Source organism: Lissotriton vulgaris, chromosome 4_1 (genome assembly GCF_964263255.1).
Source record: "Lissotriton vulgaris chromosome 4_1, aLisVul1.2, whole genome shotgun sequence".
NCBI lineage: Eukaryota > Metazoa > Chordata > Amphibia > Caudata > Salamandridae > Lissotriton > Lissotriton vulgaris.
The window spans coordinates 1,952,663,293-1,952,686,538 of record NC_141691.1 but is presented as its reverse complement, the minus strand read 5'-3'; the positions used below and the strand labels follow the sequence as shown (position 1 = coordinate 1,952,686,538).

The following is a 23,246-nucleotide window of genomic DNA, read 5'->3' as shown; positions in this document are numbered from 1 at the left end:
GTGCGCGTTCAGTAGTGTGTGAACTCGAGTTTCCCTACTTTATTTTTCCTTGCAATATTATATAGCGTGAACTCGACAACATGGCATGAGCACAATTTACATTACAGAAGAACACATTCATTTGTGGTAGGCACGGGGAGACAAAGCGATTTGCCTGGAATCACAGGATGTTGAGCTGATGCTGAGATTCGAACGTAGCTCCCCAGCTCTAAAGTTCGCAATTCTAGAACTTGTGGCGGGAGGTGTGTCTTAAAGTGTATGTTGGTGCTGGCCATCAATGAGAGAGACCTGTGCATTTTTCAAATCGGTGGTGAAAAAATATGAGTATGTTGCTGGAGATGTGGGCCGCCGTGCCACCAATGTACTTACCAGGGGATGGTAAACACCCATTATTACGCAACTTTCTTTCCGCATACCATCACTCAGCATACTTTCATTCTGAAAGTACCATGACTCCGCAATGCCATTATAACGCATGGCATTACATTTTATATGCTTTTACCACGCATACATTTACAACGAAATTCGTTGTAAATGCATGAATGGTAAAAGCATGTTTTTTTTAATGTTTGGATAAGGTAAGTATGGTTATAGGGGTATATATTTTGGGGTACTGAGGTATATGTTTTGGGGTGTTTGGGTATTTTAAGGGTTTAAATATAGTTTTGGGTTATGGGGTACAGGGGTAGTTTTAGGGTTTAGGGATAGGTATGGGTTTTAGGGTACAGGGGTATTTTTACAGTGCAGGGCTAGGTTTGGGATTTGGGGTATAGGGGCATTTTTAGGGTTCAGGGCTATGTTTGGGTTTTGGGGTACAGGGGTATTTTAAGGGTTCAGGGCTAGGTTTGGGTTTTGAGGTACAGGGGTATTTTTAGGGTTCAGGGCTAGGATTGGGGTACAGGGGTATTTTAGGGTTCAGGGGTAGGTTTGGGTTTTGGGGTACAGGGGTATTTTAAGGGTTCCGGTGCTAGGTTTGGGTTTTGGGGTACTGGGGTATTTTAGGGTTCAGGGGTAGGTTTGGGGTTTGAGGTACAGGGGTATTTATAGGGTTCAGGGCTAGGTTTGGGTTTTGGGGTACAGGGGTATTTTTAGGGTTTAGGGATAGGTTTGGGTTTTGGGATACAGGGTATATTTATAGGGTTAAGATGGGTTAGTGTTTAAGGGTGTTGCGGTATTTTAAGGAGTAAGGGTGGGTTATGATTATGGGGTGCAGGGGTATTTAAAGGGAGCAGGGTGGACACCCGGAACTGGAATGTACAGAACGTGGGAAGAAAAAAGATTGAAATATTGGGCACAACGCTCGCTTTTTTTCCCATAATCCCACGCCCCCAGCACACGCCCACAGCACACAATATGAGACATGGCATGAAGGGCGGAATGTACCACATGCCCCCAGCATTTGTCACGCCCCCAGCACATGCCCACAGCACAACGCAGACTACTTTGCTGGCACAGTTCTTTTACCTTTTAAATGTATATGGTGGGCGTCTGCATAGCCTATGTCCTTCTGCTGCAACTGCCCTTTCCAACGCTGTATTGGGTGTTGTGATTGGTGCTGTGGTTCCTGAGATTACCTGCCTCAAAGGTTTGGGCTCTCTCTTTATTATACTAGTATAAATATAGATATAGATATCATTGTCCATTGGCCAAACATGCTTATTTTATAATTCTGTCATGATTTTTATAATGTATTTATAGAATTGTTTTATGTGCTTTTATGACTACACGCCGAATAAAGCTTGTTTGATGATATCTAGAGGAATCCAGCTGCTACTTATCCGAACACTGTTGCATCTTACATTGTAGGAGACACAGAAAGAATGGGGTGAATGGGATGAATGTGCCTTTACCGTAAGAAAACAGCCCAAACAGATTTTTTCCATTATTCAAACTTTAAACAATATAGTGAGTTGCAAATCTTGGACAGACAACTACGTGACAACACTTTGTAAACCCTGTGTTTAACAAATGGCTAGCACACTATGATCCTGTAGTTTAGGTCTATAATGCATTAAATGATGAAGCCCATAGAATGTTGGTTTAACAAGGTTTGTGACTGTGGCTACAATCCTAAATTCTCCACACATCCCTACTCTCTGGAGTAGTATCAGATATGAAGAAAAGAGTAGAAAAAAAGGCCACACAACCAAGTATTATAGCAAGGATACCTAATGGAAAAAGGACAGAAGAGGTCATAGGCTCCAGGTTTCCAAGCTTGTACCACCAATCAGAAAAATGGACATTGGGCATTAATATTGTTAATCCTGTCAGGATTGGTTACACAAAACAGCCCAGGCCAACAGGAAAAGGCCCAGGTATCTAATCTGCACCACTGGATCAACAGGAAATATCACTTGGTGCCACGTTTCATGCAAATGTAAGCCTACACCAACACTACATGGGATTGAAGGGCAGGTCAAAAGATTCAGTCCTCCTCCAAAGAATTCAACCCCAGAAAAAAACTAAGTCCACATCATGCAAAATGAAAAGGACCAGTGGGTTGTGTAAAGACAAGAAATAAAATCACAATACTGAGGATATTTAGCACTAGAGAAATTATCCCTAGCTGAGTGCAGGTACACTGAGAAGCATGTTCCTTTGAGACCAGTTGCCCTCTCTCACCCAAAGGTGGCGTCTTTCATCATTGGGTGGTGCTCCTCGCCAGGCCAGTGTTGCAATGCCAGGCGGGCCCCGCAAGAGGGATCTTTGTCAGAGACCTTTTTAATGAATTTGCTGACTGAGCACAGTAGGAAAGAAGATTGGTGAAAAGTTTGAGGATAAAATCAACTGTCAACCAGATGCCACAAAACTGTTTATAATGTGCATTTCCTGGTTGATGTTTAGCTTAAAAAGAACACAGAAAAATTCGGGCTATAATGGTCTCTGTCTCTACAAGTGAGAGTGTGTATCTGTCACCTATAGATCTGCTGGTAAGCTCAGGTTTAATAGGTCAACAATTTCATGCCTTAGGTAGTCGTGGAGCAATCTGGTGGCATTTCGTCCGAATCAACTATTTATATTAACAGGTAGATGTGGCCTAATCTTTTCCGCAGAGTGAGGAGCTCAATAACTCAAAGCCCCTCACCGTGTATGGGTGATAAAGTGCTGACTGACACCTTACCGCTACTGGCAAGCACTGCTCTAATAAAGTGCCTTAATTATGAAAACCTGTATGAAATCAAAATGAAAGATGTATGTATGAAACACACAAATAAAAACTCATGGTGAATGGGTCTTTAAAATCAATCGTGAAAGCACACCCCCTTCAAACAGGTACTAAAAATTGACAGTTGCGTTATGCCCCAGTGCACCCATACATCCAAAGTGATCTAAACAAATGTGTGCATCGATAAGATTAAACCGTCGTGGATCTCAACGAGGGATAGGCAGACTTAACATGCAAAAAATCAGATCCTCACCCTCCTGCAATAAAGGGCAAATCGACCTACCGATTGAGAGGACGCCAAAACAGAGCATAACTGTTGTGAGGTTATTTAACACCCTTCTTCTTTACCCCTTTCCTGCTGTTCAGCCTAGTGGTGTGTGGAATGTGATGACTGCATAGAATGTTGGGTAAATGAGGTTAGGCAGTTGGTTTCAGCAGGCTGAGCAGTAAGGTTATACTGCTCCTGGTGGGGTGTACTTTATGCCTAATTACATCTTGGCTCCATCACAAGCTTCCTGTAACTGAACTACAAATAAAGATATTACTTGGAACCGACATCTTGCTTCCTGAAGATTCTTACTTTGCAACAGTAACCTGCATCAGCAATATAAAATAGAGTTCAGGAGTTGCATTAATCCAGCTTGTGTACTGGATTAATTAACAACAGAGTGTCAACTGGGCCCCCATATAATAAATACTCGCTGCTAAATACAAAGCCTCGTTGAGCCCTCACTTACTTGTCAACTCTGAAAACTGCCTACTAGCACCTACGCCTGTTCTCGCCCCTGAAGGTATCAGAGGGTGCAGGCAGCGGGTTTAGAAGCATCGGGGTCGATGAACGGCAGCCAAAGCGGGTCGGATGCTCCGTGTCTGTGAGTGTCAGAGCGAGCAGTCCCAGCAAGTAGTGGGCGTGGGCCGAGCACACTGTGAGGCTGCCGCTCGAGCCCTTGAGGGAAAGGAGTGTCCTGATGGGTGTGTCAACGTATCGAGGGCGACTTGCGCTGGTCCCCCGAAACGCATGTAATGCTAAATAGGGAAAAAAACGTTAAAATGCCCAGGAAAAAGGCCTACGTAGGGAAAAGGTATTGAGAATATTACTATCCCCGGTGTAGTGGCAACCTGGTAAAATACAGATAAGGCGAAAAGCACAAAGTGAGAAATAATATTTCATGAAAGTAAAATTGGTTAATTTTTAGATGTATGGGGATATACCAAATCACGACTACCTCACCTACACGTGTGTCAGTAGTTGTTTCGTGTATCTACCTTATAAGAATCAACAAAAAAACCTCAGTTGTTAGTCCTGCCTGCCAAGCAGAACAAGCACTGGCATAGCCAAAAGGTCTCGCTATTGGGACCGTATAAGTGTTTAGCCACGCTACAGTTGATGTTGTTGCACAAAGGATAATGTGCTGTATAACTAAATACTTATAAGGTCCTAAAAACTAGACCTATTGGCTACGCCAATGCTTGTTTAATGTTAATCGCCGACTTTACATAGTGTTTCCTGGTGAACATTTGAATGCCCACAGGCCACAGCGTTTGCTATTGCATCGAATTGAAGTTTAAATCCTACTATAGGGGGCTGCTTTATCAGGGCTACTACCTCCTGTAAATTGCCTTCAGAAGCTTATGGGACGTAATGTGTGCAAATGTGTGCAAATGGTTGCCCGCTCCCCTTCTACTTTCAGTTGAAAAAAAATCTCTTGTTCGGTTGCCTTGAAACAAAGCACCAAGGACTCAGTGGGGGGCTGGTCACGGCACGCGTTAGTCAAAGTGAAAGTGTGCGACCAGGTTTGCCACGCGCCGCTGTCCGAGAATAAGTGACGCTGCAGCCCACACCCCCAGGCTCCTTGAGGAGGGACAGAAACCAGTGGCATTGCCCGTGCCGGGCGCGAGGAGCTGTGGTGCTGCCGGCATCACGTGCCTAATCATTACTAATAGCCCTGGCTGAGAGAGAAGAGGGGAGGGGCACTTTAAGCCGCTTCATTTGAAGATTCCCCAAGCCTGGCAAGGTCTCTCTCTCTGTGCTGTGTTTTGGAGGACCTCTACTTATATAACATAAAACGACCCCGCCCATTACAACAGCAGTATAAGGCGGCCCAGCCTCAGAGGGACTGCCAATCAGAAAGCAATTACGTCAATACTCTGGTAACTGTACTGTATTGTAATAGTGTTTTCTATACACACCTTGCTTCTTTTGTTGCATGTTACTCTACGTACCTTACATTATGGTGCAATACAGTGTGTTAAACTTATGGCATGGTATGAAAATCATAATATTTTTTTTTTGCAGCTTTTATATAGCGCGTTCGACCCGAAAGTGTTGGAGCGCTTTGCACGCGCACCAGTTACATTACACAAGGATTGACAGGCAAGGGGAGATCAAATGATTTCCACAGAATCACAGGATGTTGAGTCGACGCAGAGACTTGACCTTGGCTCCGGAGCTCCAAAGTCGGCAGCTCAGGCCGCTGGGCCAGATCCCCAGTGTCACGATGTGTCATGACACAGTATGTTATCACATGGTAGGGCGTGCGATACTACAGCAGGTAATGGTTACAGCATGAATTACGTTATATTTTACAGTGTGCCGTGTTAGATTACGCTATGGTATGGTATATTGTAACGTGCATAGTCTGTTGTGTTCCCTAAGGTATGGCATTTTTAGGAGCGAGAATTCAGGTCCTCAAAACGCTCGTGAAACCAAGGGTTTAGTTCGTGCGGTTTTGTTTACGTTCACGTGAATCACGTGACCAAACAAGCACGCGCATCAGCCTCCCTCCTATCGGCCGTACTTTCAGTTTCCCGTCCGCTCATCTTCGCAGCACATCAAAGAGCTTCGCCCAGCGTGCGCTCTGCGGCTTCTCGGCTTCTCCTCCCCTAATTATTCTTGGATGGCCGGCCGGCCGTACTTTAAGTTTCCCGGTGCTTCAAGTCTGGATTTCTCCTCCCCCTCCCCAGCCAGCTTCACCCAGGCCATCTGTTCCCCAGCTCCAGCACCTCCCCTCTCTCCCCGCACACAGCCTTCCTTGGATTTCTCCTCCCCCTCCAGGCCGTGTTCCCTCCCCTGCTATCCCATTCTCACTCAACCCTCGCACCCCCTCCTCGCTCTTTTTATTTTAGTTTGTTGTTAAAAGCCACCGACAACCAATCAGTTAATTAAAATAATCAAGTTACTGCTTTAGTTAAGGTTTTCTCCTATCCTCTTCAGGAATAAATCGCCATGTCTATTCAGGATGGGAATGTGCTTTATAAACATTTGTAAATACCCACAAACTCACCCGTTTGCGGAAGTTCGCCAGCTTTCCAAGGTATTGTTCGCCCAAGAACCTTCTCTCTTTATCATTAGGAACAGATTTCACATGTAAACTCGAGTTTTCTGATTATGTACAATTAAACAATGCATTCTTGCACCCAAGGCTCACGTTTCCCCAGTGCGGACCCCTCTTAAGCCTTCTATAGCTCAAAAGGCCTTGTGCTGCCTACCATTCATTTTAACAAGTGTGGCAGGCGGGTACCTGCACTGCGGATTATATACATGTTTAATGAGCCTGATGTGAGGTGTACAGGACACAAGCTCTGGCATCAGGCTTGTAAACAATGACCCTGAAGGTAGATGGTAGGATGGCTCAGTGGGCTGAACACTTGGTGTTGAAACAAATAGTTATCTGCTGGTCAAGAGTTTGAATCGGACCAGCCTTCCATCATTCTGACAGTAGGTACATTTAGTTCCGCTGGATTGTATGTTAGAAATTCCTTTGACGTAAGTGATGCAGAGGTGCAGTCATATAAAAAAAGAATGCATTACTATTATTATTTTTATGCTGCACAAAAGTGTGATAATCGTGAGGAGAATAGAAAACATAAATATTGTGATTAGCTTGCATTCTACACACTCAGAAATTGTAAAAGTAAATACACTTGGTGCATGTTGATGTTGTGTGTTGCTTCTTTTGGCTGTAAATTGAACATATCACTGCTGATTTTGCGAATTTGGAGAGTTTTCTTGAACAATGTACCCTTTTGCTAACCCTTAACACCAGTTCCAAAGACTTCTCATACGGTGCCACAACTGAAAGTGCTGTCTGATCTGTGTGCAGCTAACAGGGGCATTTACGCCCAGTATTCGCTCTACTTTCCCGGAATCATGGTCTTCATTACAGAGTTCCTTCCCGATGCCACTTGACGGATGAGCTTCAGGATCAAAGTGGGCTTATTTTAGTGACCTACTTAAACAAGCACTGGTGTTGCCAATAGGTCTCGCAGTAGGAAAGTTGGAGCTATTGGTTTTGTAAATGACAAAGCCGTTTATGTTTTTAAAATGAAAACAAAAATAAAAGGCATTGTTATTTGCAATTGTAATAGCTCCAACTTTCCTACTGCGAGACCTATTGGCAACGCCAGTGCTTGTTTTATGTTGTGCCCTGTTATGTTGTGTCTTGTGGTATTCTATCGCACCATGTTCTGTCTACTTATGATGTATCCATTTATGCAGGTTACTTAGCATGTGCACTTATGTTAATTGTACTAATGTTATCTTATGTAACTTATGTAAAGTTAGTATATGCCTGTTGGCGCAGCCTCCAGATGTTGTGCGGATCCAAATCGCCACTACAGTAAGAGCTTAATAACTAGCATACACAGAATAGAAAATATATTTTACACATACTTGTACGTATCCGTTAGCATGAGAGATATGTAGGCCTTATCAAAATTCGCAAATTTAAAGCAAAGCAATGGACGGCTTTAAAATCATCGAAAACAAATTGTAAAGGCGTCTTAGCGCTTAAAAGTCCCCTATCTATAAATCAGAAACAGTGCCTCTCAACCAGCAGTGCCACATTAGTCCCATTGCTGAAGAAATTAAAAGTGTCCACTTGTATTTAGTCAACACAACCTTTTGAAGCTCTGTGTCATGTGGAAGGGCACAGGCACTGCTGACTTCTGGTTTAAACTCTGCATTGCATAATATAGCCACAAGCCGGGGCCTCACATTGGAGTGAAAGAGCTTTAAATTTAAAAAAATCTTGACATGGCATTGTAGAAAGTGCCATGGCCTCGGGGTGGTCCGAGTGTTACAATTTATGGCTCTCAAGACTCGTGCTCTTAACAAAATATGAGATTTAACAGCCTTGAAAAAATATTATGGGAGAGCCACTCCTTCACCCCACGTCAGGGATTTCTCACCCCAAAAGCTCGCCTCTAATGTTCTTCCAAATCTGAGCAGAGGGTTGTAATGAATGGGCTCACGTGACTGGGAGGAGTTCAGTCAAGTTAGCCTATGACGTTGTCGCGATCATGGAAAACAAAGGGTATGTTCTTTATTTTTAGAAAAAAAAGCTTGCATCTCCCTTTCTAGCGGTTATGGTTTTGAGCTGGTTCTTAGGCGCTTTGCACACTTAGGCGAAGTCATCTCATTGTGCTTATCTACGTATATGAAGACTGATTAATAAAGCGAAAGAGGCAAGACGAGAGAGAGACCACGAGAAAGACGCGGAGAGAGCAGGAGGGAGAAATAAATGGAGAGACGGGAATAGAATAGACTAAGAGAGCGAGAGAGGGACAAATAAAGGGAATAAAATTAAAGAAGTAAGGACACCGCAAGGGAGCCTGGGAGAGAAGAGATTGAGAAAGGGAGACCCGAAGAAAGAAATTAGAGAAAACGGGTCGGCAGAAGCAAGAGAAAGAGACAGATGGAGCCTAGAGATGTAAAGGGGAGAAAGAGAGTTCCTGTGAGAGACCAGAAGGAAATGGGGTAAATATGCAAGCAGTAGTTCAGCACATCGGACAGCTACAGCCGTGAATGCTCCCGGACACTCTCCCACACGGAGCTTCCCGCTCCTGCAAAACTTCCAATTTACCAACGCAGGAAGGGTAAACAAGCACAAACACGCAAGTGAATTTCCTGACGTGCATGCGTTACCATTGAAGGCAATGGAACGCGTGCACGCGCTTGGCTGAAAAGCCAAAGCGACGGGAAAAGGTATTTTTGCTTTGCAGCGCATGCGCGCTGCGAGGCCGAGACCTAAAAATGAAACCGGGAGGGCTGAATTTTAGAGGTGGCTTGAGGGGCATATCATAATGGATGTTCTGTAAAAAGAAGCTAACACACAGTAAGTATACCACTAGAACCATACAGTATGTATAGGGAATTGGGATGACTACTGGAATCTGTTCAGGTAAAATCATCATTTAATTCTGTATGGTCGATACGGAGGCGGAGCACCCAGCGTTGCTCCTTCTAACAGTCTCCTAGGGATATCGTGACCATGATTGGTTTCAATAACAGTCCATCTAAAATCAGAGGTGGTGACACCATTCTTGCAACAGACCAAGTAACTGGCTCACATGGGGTATATAAATGCAGCCTAATGTCTTTCATTTTCAGCAAGAGCAATACATTTTAGTCAAGATAAATTACCTCTATATTTCGGAATGTGGATATTTCAAAATAGCCAGGTCGTCCTTCAGTCAGCAGAAACAAGCGTTTTTGTGTCATCGCTATTTTCCCAACACCATAATTTGTTTTCACTGAACTGGACACTTTGTAGACACATTCCGTTTTATCCAGATGGTCAAGTACAACTGGAGGAAGGTCGACATCATGTGCTTCTGCTTCAGTTTCCTTCCAGTAGGTGTAGAAATGTCTGAATGTTTCTGGATCTATTTGCTTCTGATGTCCTTCATTGAGGGGAAAAAAATATGTGGCTAAATATTATATTTACAGTATATACGTCAACACATTTTTAGTGCAATGTCACAATTTTTACCAAGGTCTGTGGTGTTTTCACTGTATTACACATGATAGGTGGGATTGTCTTTAAAGTACAGTTTCACTTAATTTAAGACTACAGGGTCCAGCAAAGTCTTAAACTGGGGTTATACATGCACCAGTGAATAACCTCAGTCCCCAAACATTCTACATACACATTTTATGACTCTAAGATTTGTAATATTTCCTTATTTCAGCTCAGAGTTAGATAGCATGCCTTTATGCCCCCCAACAGGGCTAAGTGATTACTCTGCTACCCAGAAGAGGGATCAACGTCCTCTCCACACAACACAGCAATTACCACTGCTTGACCCTTTACCTGGGAAAAGGGAAAAGAAGGGGTAGGTAGGAAATCTGCATCTGTTAATTAGCTCGTCACACTGCATCTGGACTGGGACACCCAGGCCCACTGCGGCTCTCAGTGATCTTTACTGGCTCCTTCTAGCTCAGAGAATCCAGTTCAAATAACTATGCATGCTCTTCAAGGCCCTTCATGGACTTGAACCTTTGCCATTGCAGAAAAAGTTTGTCTGGCACGCTCCATCACAAAGTCTTCGTTCTTCCACTGCTCACCTGGTCTGTACCGCCAGAATAAGAACCTGCAGGTTTGCAGGGAGAGCTTTCAGCTGGGTGGCTGCCCAACTGTGGAATAATCTCCTGCCCAATATCAGACAAATAGAAGAGTACTTCCCGTTTAGGAAAAAACTTGAAACTTCTCTCTTTCCTAGGATTTAGTGCGGGCTTTTTATCCGGAGGGTAAACAAGTGCATGTAGAGGAACCACTGTCATTCAGCGCCATTATACCCGTGGGGTGATAGTGCGCTTTAGAAATTCTGATTACATTACATTACAGAAGCTCACACTTTTGGAGCCAACGTGGGAGGGGCTCGCCTTTGAAGTTTTGGTGAAACAGATCAGGCATCTGTATTACTAAGGGGCTAAGCGAAGGCTCTTGGGGGATCTCTTACCAGAAACAGCTTGTGAAGTTGCCTTTTTGGATTACCAAATAATGCTGAACAGGAGGGTTGGGACCAGGGTGGAGGAATGATGTGGCATCCTAGAATTTGGCCAGAGTTGTCCCCTAAAATGTTCCATCCCCATCAAAAGCCCATGCACAAAGGCGAGACAGATGAGAAGACCCTGGACCTGGAGGCGACAGAGAAAGGATGCCCAGCTGGAAGGAAAAACCACTTGATTCCCTGCAAATTTGAACTAAGGACTGTTACTCCAGTTAACCCACAGGTCTAGGGTGGCCCTCTAATGCCCCCTATCCCGTCGCCCCCCAAAGATGGGTAGGGGGAAAAGAGCCTTCTTAGGACACCCTGGATCGTTACCCTAGGGTTTCTATGGACTGCCTATGACTCCACTGCCACTGAGGTGCTCTACAAGATGCCAGGTGGCTCTGGGGCCGGTGAGTGTGGCAGGGAGGGTGTTTTGCTGGGGGTGGGGCTGCACAAAATTCACCCACTAGCAGAGAAAGAGTACCAAGAGTCAGGCAGAGGACAGGCCTGGGACAGGGCACCAGAAAACGCGTCTCCCTACAAAATGTGTGGGTTCATGTAGCACACAGGTTGCCAGCTTCTGCTGAGAGCAAGGAGCAATTGATGCAGCGGGAGGCCTTGGAGCTATCCCCAAGGCCCTAATGAGCCCTAAAACAATGTGGATGCCCCCGGTGACACCAGAGATGAAAATGGAGGCACACTGGTGGAGGAGGGGGGGGGGGGCACGCACTGAGCACATGGCTCTCTGCCATGCTGTGAAAAGCAAATAATTAAATGTTCACCCCATAGGGCTGAAGTGTCACATAATCCATAATCCCCCAGGAGGGGAATTATTTGCATACTTTTCTTCTTTGTGGTGCCCTTAGGAAGGCAGGGGCACCACCAATGGTATGTCCACGTTTTGGGGTAGAGGCTGCATGATGTACAGCATCCCTACAAAGGGTTCTGATATAAGTTAACCCCAAGTCTCCTGGGACCTTTTAACAATAATCCTGGAAGAGGTTAGCCTTCGATTTAAGCACTCCAAGAGTTGAAGCTTTTTCTCTTGGGCTATGAAGTGGAGGGACTCCTATGGTTGTTCCTGTGTCTGCAGTATGAGGCTAATGTTGGTAAAAGAAAGACTCATACAAGTGTTTTTGAAGTCAAAATGTATTGACAACAGGGAATGGACAAAGCTATGTTTAACATTATATGGAATGGATTTGAATATGGTTACAGTCCACACTGATTTTAATGGCGATACAAATTTACTAATGTGGTCTCATCCTGACAAAGCTTGTAGGCCTGCCTTATTTAAAATGACTTCACCTTATATTATGCAGCTGCATCTGGTATTTTGACTATGGGGTTTAGCACCCACTGGGGTTGTAATATGGTATGAGGGGGGTCACCAAAGGTATTCTCATCTACCAGATGTATTCATAATTTAATGCATAGTATTTAGTAGGGTGTATGTAATAAATATGCTTTTCCTTTTTAAAAGAAAAGCCACTGACTGAACAAATATTTATTGAGAATTGTTGCTGCGTACCAGAAAATTGGTATTGCTAGCCTAAACCTCCTCTCTTGGGTAGGCCTTAGACTGCTCTGCTTCGTAATCTTCTAAGAGTCAAGTGCTACAACGAGGTACAAGGCCCCAGTAAAGAGACAATTACAGGCTTCTCACTACTGAAGGACTCACATCTGTTGCAACAAATAACATCATTTCCTACATAGACCTTTACTGCATTGTGAAGTTGTGTTCCTTAAAGAGGTGAATCTTCTACACTTTCCTAGAGTGGTGTACACTTTGGCGGTCTTAATGGATACAAGGGATATGGGTTCAGATCCTGGCTACATAGATGGAAATGCCTGTTATCTCGGGATGTGATCATATTTTTTCAGAACCTGGGTGGGACATGCTGCAGCATGCAAGATGCCTTTAAAGAGTCGGAGATGCCATAGAAGAGGGCATTACCACTAGCCCAATGAGAGAACACAAGGGCGTAAACAGGGGGCCCTGAAGTCTCTTTGAGGAGGAAAAAGGTTTTTTTTTTTTTTTTTTTTAGAGAAGATAGATGGTACCAGGCTGTCTTTATTTGTATGACAATGAGTTCGTTGAGGGTAAGGTTTTTGCACAGTGTGAAACTAAGTGACTTGTCATTCGGTGGAAGTTGGGGTTCAAAGCAGTGAAGGTTATAGACATTGAGCCATGTTTCTATGTTTTTAGGTCTCGGCCTGGAGAGAGCAGCGCATGCGTTGCTCTGCCATGAGAGGTCTTTTGGAATCCATACGATTCCAGCGTGCACGTGGGGAGACAAACGAGACAAAAGATGTGCAAGCGGGGATTGGATGCTTTACTGGCGGCATGATACACTGGGGACTTTTTTTTTCGCCACCAGTAAAGGCAGCCCCCGCATGCACATCTTCTGTCATTACAAGCACGAGGGTACAATTAGTTAAGGACTGGTGTTAAGGGCGAGCTTGTTCTCGTAGCTTTCATCTACAGAAGACTGGGCTTTGCCAATGCTTGCTCTGAAAAGGTGTCTGGATTAATACACAGCCATATCATGGTTAATTTCAGGGTCTTCCTATATTTAAACCAAATAAAGTCCATTTCATTATCTGCACCCCAGCATCGCTCCATCTATCCGGAGCTGCTTGGCACAAGCGTCCGTTCGAACGATTTCTAGGATATGCTTTCGCTGATCTCTGCTGTTTCACTGCACCTCTTGCAATGAAGGCGATACACACACGCCTCTGGGTGAAATCCAGGGTGAGATTTTCCCTGCAACAGCTCACACACAGATACATTGTATTGGCAAAGTGAAATGTTGAAACTCGACGGTGCTTGCCTGTTTCGCGCATTCTAGGACCAGCGCTTAATTGTAAAATAGTAAGTGCATGGGGGCAATGCTTTACTTGGAAGCCCACTGCTTTACTGTCAAACACCAGGGTTGGCAAATGAAAAGGCTGCTAGTCTTGATTCTTTCTACCTTGTGCCTCTTTCTTCCACATTCATTACTTTCTTTTAATCCCATGCTTGCAGGTTCTTTTTCATCTCTGCTTTCTGCCCATGTCACTGATTTCTGTCTTTCTCTTATTCGTGCTTTCGCCGTGCTTCGCTTTTCCCTCTCTTGCGCTGGGTCAATCTGATAATGTAAAATAAGTTCCAGTCGCCTAAAATTTGCACTGGTGCCAACCACCTGCAATTTAAGCTTTTACTAGAACCATCTTCAGAGAAAAGAAGTATAGTATTCAACAACCAAATTCACCCATGTGCCAACAGGCAACCCAAGAGCAACAGAGTCAACATCACGCTGTAAAAGTGCCCTGAAGAAACAAAAACTGCAAGTCGACGTTTTTGTACCCCTACACAGCGAGGGTTCCCAAACCACCAGTTACTGTGGGCCACACTAAAAGCCATACCACGCTAAACAAATCTCTGTTAAAATAGCAAAGCATAAAATGACATAACATGACCAAACATAACAAAACAAATACATTGATATATAAGCAATGGTACCAATATGTCTCACTTAAATGTTTAAAGAGATATTAAAGAAAAAGGAGACTAAGACTCTAAATAGGCGAGTATGCTGCGTTTGCATATTTTAACATTATGAAACATGCACTGATCATTTGACAAATCTGTATTAAACAACAAGGTTTACACAACAGCACAATGACAGGACAGTGCAGAACATAAGCAACATGTGTTGTAGACCTGCACAATTGCCCTAGTTCTCGGCTAAAATAACAAACTCATTACATTCTCTGCAGAGCTAGATAGAAGGCTTCTACAGTGATTGGTATGTTATTCTAAATTGGAAGTATCAACTAAGAATAACATGTTCTAAATTTCTGGCCTGCTAAGGTATATGCTCTGCCCCTCCACTTGTGCGTGCCAGCCAATTCCTGGAAAGCAGCTTCCTGTGTGCAGCTGCAGAAAACAAAGGACTTAAGGAGGCAAGTGCATGAAGCAACAAGCATTGAAAATGCAATTGGTCTTGCCTTTGATTAAGTTAAAGCCATTTGCTTTGCTAATGGTATTGTAAAGCAAAGCAAATGGCTTTAACTTAATAAAAGGAGAGACCTAATGCATTTTCAATGCTTGTTTTGTAGTTGTTGCCAAATAGGAATTTTGTCTCGTCTGTCTTGATTGATTTGAGATACAGGCAGGCACTGCGTGTCCAGCTCTGGATCATATGCAAGCAGTGATTTTTTTTCCCACAACAACTTTTATTGGGTTTTGACAATATAGCCAGGCCAGAACAGCCCATATACATAGGCAAACAATTGTAGGGTGAGTACCCATGAACAAACGTGACACAAAACTGACACAGTCCTTCTACCCCCCCACCCCCCAACCTAACATGCGCCTCATAGGGCCCCTATGCAGATGTTCTAAGATTCCTCATTGGGCCATCATGTTGTACCTCTGTATGTTTGTATTTCAATATCTAACAGAGCCTCAACAGTACTCACAGGAGCCAGGACAATGCCTCTATCATCGGACCATATTTTTAGATGTTTTTATGGGCAGCCCCTAGCCTGGTACACTGCAATCTCTAGGCTCATATAATGATTTATATCCTTCAACCATGCCCCTATACATGTGGAGAATCCAATTTCAACATTCTGGCTATGTCTCGCTTCACTAGTGTGAATCCAAGAATTAACAAGTGTCGTTTGTAGGGGTTCCCTTCCATCCGCTCTGCACAGTGGAGGATCAATGTAATGTCAATCTGGATGCTCTAGGAGAGGGTCTCTGCCAGAATAGATGTCACCTCACGCCAGAAGAGCTGCAACGTCCCACAACACCACACTGTGTGGAGGAAGGTATCCTCCTCGAACCCACTGTAGGCATGTGGGCGAGCGAATGACACCCATGCGCCACAACCGGGGCCTGGTATAGTAGGGTTTGTGAACACAGTAGTAAGAATCACTCACAATAAGAGTCGTCACACTAGGATCAGCGTACTCCAATGCAAGAATTAGAGCACGAAGCTCTGCCAATTGTGCGGTGCAGTGCAGTCCCCTAAAGTCTGCGTGTGCACGACCTTGGACTTGAATTCATCATTCACCATAGCAAGTACCACAATGGCGCAACCTGAAACGTATGCGTGCTTAGACCCATGCGCAACCTGCGCTGGACCATCAGTGTAAATGATACAATGGAAATCCTCCAAAGGCCGCATACTTAATGGCGCAGGATGAACAAATTCATACTGCAAAAACTCCTGTGACTGTAAGGAGGCATCAAAAATAAATGTGACATCCAGAGACGTCAGGGACGCAGCCCATTGTATCCACCGTGGGTGCAAAGCTTTAGAATTTGGTACACTGGCTTTCGTCACTGCTTCAAGTGCAGGATACGGAGTAACAACCAACATGCGTTTTCCCTGCGACAGTGCTTGTTCCTTGAGAATCGCCATTCGCACAGCAGTCAAAACTTTTTTCACAGTGGAAAACCGCATTTCAGCCGAAGTGTACAAGTGTGACTTGTAAGCAATAGGTACTGTGTCATCTTCGTTAAAAGTAAGGTAAGTGAAACCCACCGCCCCAGGGATAATTCTTATCACCAGGTTGGTATGGTTATCAAGAGTCAGTAAGAATTTAGTTTTGAGAAGATCAGCCTGCAAAGATTGCAAAGTGGCTGAATGTTCAGGCAGCTATATAACAAATATAAGGAGTACCACCAAAAATGAGGCTGAACAGCCAGTATTGGTGGAATGAGACCCTGATGTGAAAGAAGAAGTCCTTCTTTGTTTTTTAAGGAACCCCTCACTCACCGACCTGGTCGGTGACATGCTTCATCATCGGGGCCACCTTGACAGCCGAGTGCCATCAAGGTGTGCTGCGACACCTGAAATACAGTGGAGCGGGATGTGAGTGATGAATGTGAAAAAAAGGAAAAAAAGTCAGTGAGTTAAAAATTGTCCTGGTATGACTTATCCAAACATTATTTATTCTAAGGCTACTGGACAATGTTAAAATAGTGTGTGTAGATACAATAAAGGCTTTAATAGGACCTAGTGTATCTGAGGTATGTGATAGGTCTACATGTTTCAAACCATAGGTGGGAGTTACCGGAGGGGCGGATTAGGTTAGAAGCCGTTTTCGATGCTGAAAAACTAATACGTTTTTGAGCTCTGCTGCCTCCCCTCAATCCCCGTGCAGCAAGCATTTCTCCACTGAGGAGTTCTTGCAATTTTTATTGTAACCACATTTGGGTTGCAATTCTTTTTACCCATTTAGCAATTTCGCTATTTAGGGTCCTGAGAGGGTTGCAGGTATGGCAGGGCGTTAGTGTACCCTGACCACCCAACTCCTTTCTTTTTTATGGTCCTGAAGAAAAACCGGTAACTCCCACGTATGGTTTGAAACATGTAGACCTATCACATACCTCAGATACACTAGGTCCTATTAAAGCCTTTATTGTATCTACACACACTATTTTAACATTGTCCAGTAGCCTTAGAATAAATAATGTTTGGATAAGTCATACCAGGACAATTTTTAACTCACTGACTTTTTTTCCTTTTTTTCACATTCATCACTCACATACCCGCTCCACTGTATTTCAGGTGTCGCAGCACACCTTGATGGCACTCGGCTGTCAAGGTGGCCCCGATGATGAAGCATGTCACCGACCAGGTCGGTGAGTGAGGGGTTCCTTAAAAAACAAAGAAGGACTTCTTCTTTCACATCAGGGTCTCATTCCACCAATACTGGCTGTTCAGCCTCATTTTTGGTGGTACTCCTTATATTTGTTATATAGCTACCTAACCAGGGGACTGGGAGTACCCTTCCGTCCACCTCAGTGGATAAAATCCCTTTTCTCTCTATTTCTTGTTAAATATATGAATGTTCAGGCAGCCAGCATGATTTGGTAAAATTAGGTTGTATCAAAGCATACAAAGGCTTGATACGCTGGGCATATTCGGGAATGTATGTACGCCCGAAATTCAAAAATCCCAGCAAGGACTGTCATTTTTTCAGAGTTGTAGGAGCGCGCAGTTGTGCACATTTCTCCAAGAAGTGAGGAGCCAATCCTCGTCCTTCATTGTTGAGCTCATAGCCCAGAAACAACACTGTGTACTCTGCAAAGTGAGACTTAGCAAAGTTGAATTTGTAACCGAAGTCCGCAAAGCTACAAATTATGCGGTCAACGCGACACAGATGGGCCCAAAGTTAGTCTGTGAGATAGATGTCATCCTCTCCAAGAGAGTTACTATGCGGGCGGAAAACACGCCCGGACTATTTTTTTAGCCCATCGCTAAGCGTTTAAATTGGCGTTATTTGCCTCCACATGTAAAACTGGTCCATTGGGAACTTAGACCATCCAAATTGTGGGCAAAAAAACCATTGGATATGTCAAGTGTGGTCTTAAACCGTTTACGCACAAGACTATCAACTAGAGCAGAGCCATGGGTATTCTGTACTGCACAGGTACGGAAATGAGAGTTTGAATGCCGGTAATCCAATACCAAATGGTACGAACCGTCAGGTATGGTCACAGTAAAAAGTGGGTTATTCATCAGTGACACACAAGTTTCAATTACACCTTGATATTCCAATTGTTCAAGGATTTCCGCAACGGAAGCCTTAGCTTCGCGTCGGATGGGATATTGAGGTTGAGGCTGTGGCATAGACCGTAAGGGAATCTCGTGGTGCGGGGTAAATTCATCCCAACCACTGTGTGTACGGTACAGAGCCGGAGCAAGGGCTTTAGCCCACTCTTCTGCAAAATTCAGCGCATGCTCCTTTGAGACAGTGTGCACGACACTAGGAAGGATCACCTCCTCCCCTCTCGGAGCTGCGAGAACAAAAGGTGGGGCCAGTCAGCCGCCGCTAACAAAATGTCATAGGTAGTCGTAAGATTTTTCCAAAATACCCCTTTTATGGTACATTGTATGTCACCTTCAATTGAAAGGACAATTTCATAACGCCTATCAGGGGGAGCTACTCTGGTGTCAGCCGTCTCCACAACAACATATTGATCAGTCGCTGTCACCTTCAGTAGTGGACGCAGGGCCTCTCGCACTATGGTAATCTCCGCCGTGCTGTCCAGCAAGGTCAGAGCCCATGTCAGATTCCGAAGCTGCGTTCTCACTATCTGTGGCATATCTCGACGTTAAAGCGGCAACTTTCTTTTTCTGAAACTGGGGCCTCTTCTGTGAAGAATCGTCCTGCTTGTCTTTTCCGTCTTTTGGGCGGGCTGGTCACGAGTCTGCAGGCCACCCCTATCTCTTCCGCCGGCTCCACCACCAGACGATGAGGCTGATGTGTCCTGAAAAGAACAAGGAGAGTGTTGATCAGGAACCTGAAATCTATCAGGCTACTTAATTGTACTGCGGTCGCGCAAATCATAAACACGCTCAGTAGATGCAGGCACTGGTGATGGTGGACGGGACTCCTGTTTCTGTTGTTGTTTACCCTGTTTTTTGTTTTTCGACCAATTTTGCTTCTTGGTCTTGGGTTGATCGTCAGTTTCAGACTTCGACCCTTGGGTTTGCTTTTTCTCTTTAGCAGAAAATGGCTTGACACCTAGACTATTATGGCCAATGGTTTTATAAGCAGCCGTGATAATCTTCGGTAACTGTTGGGGTTTATCTCATCGGGGACCGCAAGTAAAGCATTAGACACCTGAAAGTTCACCGCGTCTCCCTTTATATTAGAAAGGATGAGCTCGGAAACTACGTGAAATGCGCCGCATAGTCTCATTCCCAATTCAACCGCAGCCTCAGGTCCGTGTTCGTCCTGAACACGCTTAATGATCGTAGGAAGGACAGCCATTGACGGAGTGCCGAAGCACCTCATGTACACTGCCGCAAAAATTCTACCCCATGACTCGCAGTCACCGGCGTCCGGTATCAAGTCTTTCGGCAAACTAATTGTAAGAATCCTGTGTTTTTCAACAGGGGTCGTGTTAGGAAATACTGCTTCCAGCTGGTCAAATTTCTCGGCAAGCCAGAAAGGCATATCATTCACATCCTGGGGATGTTTGCTCATCACAGCATTAACCATTACTGGACTCAGCTTCCTACCACTAGGTCCGGCTGGAAGAACCGCAACACTCGGGGCCCCACCCGGGAGATTGCGGGTAATGTATTGTACCAAGGCCCAAATAACTGCAATTGCGGTTGTATGTAGGACCCTTAGATCAGCAACAGGGACAGCACCCGATCGAGGATGTAGAATAAATCCTGCCAAAACAGGCCAAGTTGCGCCTGGAATGGACAAAGGACCCAATCTAGTTGTCGCTAACGAGTGGGGAAGGGCGCCATTAAACCAAACACGATGCTGCCAAGCATTAATTGGAACTTCCTGTGTCCTATAAGGAACATATTTTGCGGGAACGGCTGAGTGAGTATATGTGTGAAACACACCAGAATTTGCGTCCACTGCAGGAAAAGTCACCTACGAGTAAAAGATCTCATATGGGTACGCGACTTAAGCACTCCCCACCATGATCATCGCCATGCCTTCCAAGGCGACGTTATAAGTCTGCAAATGATTCCGTACCGCAATGCGACTAGGTTGCGGTATGTCAACGTCACCCATTCAGACACAGAAATAAAGTGTGACAATACAAAATCTACGTAGCACAACTGGGTAGTAATTCAAACGAAAACCGTTTTCAAGCTTGAATAAACCGATATAACTATAGGTAGGTTTGTCCGACACTACTATTATCCAGAAACAATAGTGAAGGGGTTAAGGACTAATAGAAGTACTACTCATGTAATAAGACCACCAACGCTTGGGCGCCATGTTGCAGGGATTCTGTTCCTACACGAACTGTGCACAGAGACTTGGAACTTCAGTGAATTAGGGTGTGCCAAAACTCACATTAGTATACAAAATCCCCTACCAGACTAGCAATCAGTGTCTCATTGGTTCTTCCATACCCCCAATGATTAGACCACCCAGAACATGAACTTAGAATACCTCAGGTAACGTGGAACACATGAACACTTTCGTTATACTCTCATACCAGTCCAAAATGAAGACACGTGCAAGTTTGAAATATTTATTTCTAGTGCCGTGTTCTCAAGCGCAGTATCTTAGCCAATACAAGCAAACATATTATAAGCAACAAGGTTATCAGCATAGTTACTATTCCATCAAATACAAAGGGAGAAAGCATATTAAAATGCTAAAGGGAAGAAGGCTAAATTGCACCTCAGTCTTACCCTCCCTTGCTAGTATATTATATTATATCTACAGAAGGTCTCTTTGGGATTACAAGGGCGGCTCCATACCTCTGGTCCTAGTAGAAAGGTATCACATCATTTTCTACACCAGCTCTCTGCATGAGAATGTTCTCCAACTGTGTGTGCATGCTCTGCGCAGTGCATTATTAAACACGCCAAATCAGAGGTGGCCACAGCTGCACATGTGTTATGTCTAGGACGTGCGCTGATCCGACCGAACAACAACCATGTGTTGAAATAACCTTGAAGGCCTCGGCACTCACTGTTCAGACATAGCTTACCAAGCAAGGCTGATACTATAGGAAAACATAATATTCTTGTTTGAGGCAAAATATTCTGCTAGACTCTAAACATTTATAATATTGTGTGCCGTGTGCAAAAGCAGCAGAGAGGAAAAATGGCATTTAAACTTCTAATAAGCTCATGCTAACTTAACACAGTGCAAAGCCCATCTCCATGACAATGTATTTATTTCATAAGTAGCACTCCTCCTATCCTATCCAATCACTAATAATAATATTTAGCTTGATTAACTCCTATACATAACCGAGATAATGAATACGAAAAAGACTACCTCACATGAACAGATGTCTCAGGACAGCTTTACCCACTGCTGCATCAATATTCCATGCTGAATCCAGGTAGTAGTGCTTGGTGAAAGTTTGCACGTTCGACCATGTTTCCGCTCTACAGATATCTGGGAGGGATACTCCTGCAAAAAGGGCTTTAGAGGCTACTACCTTTCTTGTTGAATGCGCTGTAACCTTTGAGGACAGAGGATTACAGCATTTTCATGGCAAAAGGCAACCACAAATGATATTCAACGAGCAATACTACTCCTTCAAAGTGCACGGCCTTGCCTTGGAGATGCAAACGATACAAAAAGCTGTTCTGACTTCCTGAAAGTCTTTGTTCTGTGAATGTAGAATTTAGGCAACACCTCACATCCAAAGAATGTATAGCCCTTTCGGCAGGAGTGAAAGGGTTTTTGAAGTAAGTTGCCAGAATTATCTGCCCATGTAGATGAAAAGAGATTCAGAATTTTGGTATAAAATGTGAATTCTTTCTCAACATGACTTTGTCCTTTTTGAACTGGAGAAATGGTTCACAAACTGTGAAAGCATGAATTTCGGTGACTCTTGTGGCTGACGTGAGTGCAGTTTTCCACGAGGCATATTTTAGTGCTGCCTAATGGACCGACCAGCTCAAAGGGTGACTTGATGAGTTGAGCGAGAACCGTGTTTAACTGCCAAGGAACCGTAGGGCCCTTCAAAGGTGGAAAAGCCCTGAAAAGGCCCTTCATTAATTCCTTCACTATTCTCGTAGACCACAGCGAGAGCTCTCCTGGCTTCCTGAGAAACCTGGAAATTGCTGCCAGGTGCACTTTGATTGATGAATGCGCCATTTTTGATTTTGGCAAAAGGAGGAGATATGGCAGTACTTGCTTCGGTGAAAAACGGAGGGGATGAATACCCTTTTCAATACACCATTGCAAATTTCCTCCATTTTGCTGTGTTTGATGTATTAGTGGAAAAAGCTCTGGAATGCTGTAGAATTGACTTACACTCTGGTGAAATGTCTAGATCTCTAAACTCATAGTTGTGAGGTTCCATGCTGGTAAACTCAAACATTTTATCTGAAGGTGAAGAATTTGACCATTGTCCATGGATAGCAAGTTTGGCAGAGGTTGAAAGAGGATGTGCGGGGTTATTTACTGCAGTAGAAGTTTTGGGTACCAAAACTGCTGCGGCCATGCTGGGGCTATGAGAATGAGATGGCATTGTTACTTCTTCACTTTGGACATCACATTTGGCATGACTGGGAACAGCGGAAAAACATAAGCAATCATCCCTGTCCACTGCATGTGTACAGCGTTCCTCCAAGACTTGGACTGAGGGAAACTGCTGGCAAACTTTTCACACTTTTTGTTGTTTGGGGTTGGAAAGAGATCCAGCCTTGGAGTGCCCCATAGTTTGAAAACTCGCTTCAGCTGTTCCCAATCCAATTCCAATTTGTGACATTGCGAGCTGGTTCTGCTTAAAGAATGTGCCCACTCGTTGTCCACGCCTAGGACATGTTCTATTTGCATAGTTATCTTGTGC

At 44.3% G+C, this 23,246-nt stretch overlaps 1 protein-coding gene across 1 annotated transcript in view; it reads right to left on the bottom strand.

Annotated features, from left to right (window-relative positions):
* The window catches only part of DENND3 (DENN domain containing 3), a 566,116-nt gene that overhangs the window by 178,011 nt on the left and 364,859 nt on the right, over positions 1 to 23,246 (bottom strand). The window contains exon 14 of the mRNA XM_086966276.1: positions 9,591 to 9,850. Coding sequence (XP_086822402.1) covers positions 9,591 to 9,850 — 260 coding nt within the window. The remainder of the gene's footprint in view (positions 1 to 9,590; positions 9,851 to 23,246) is intronic.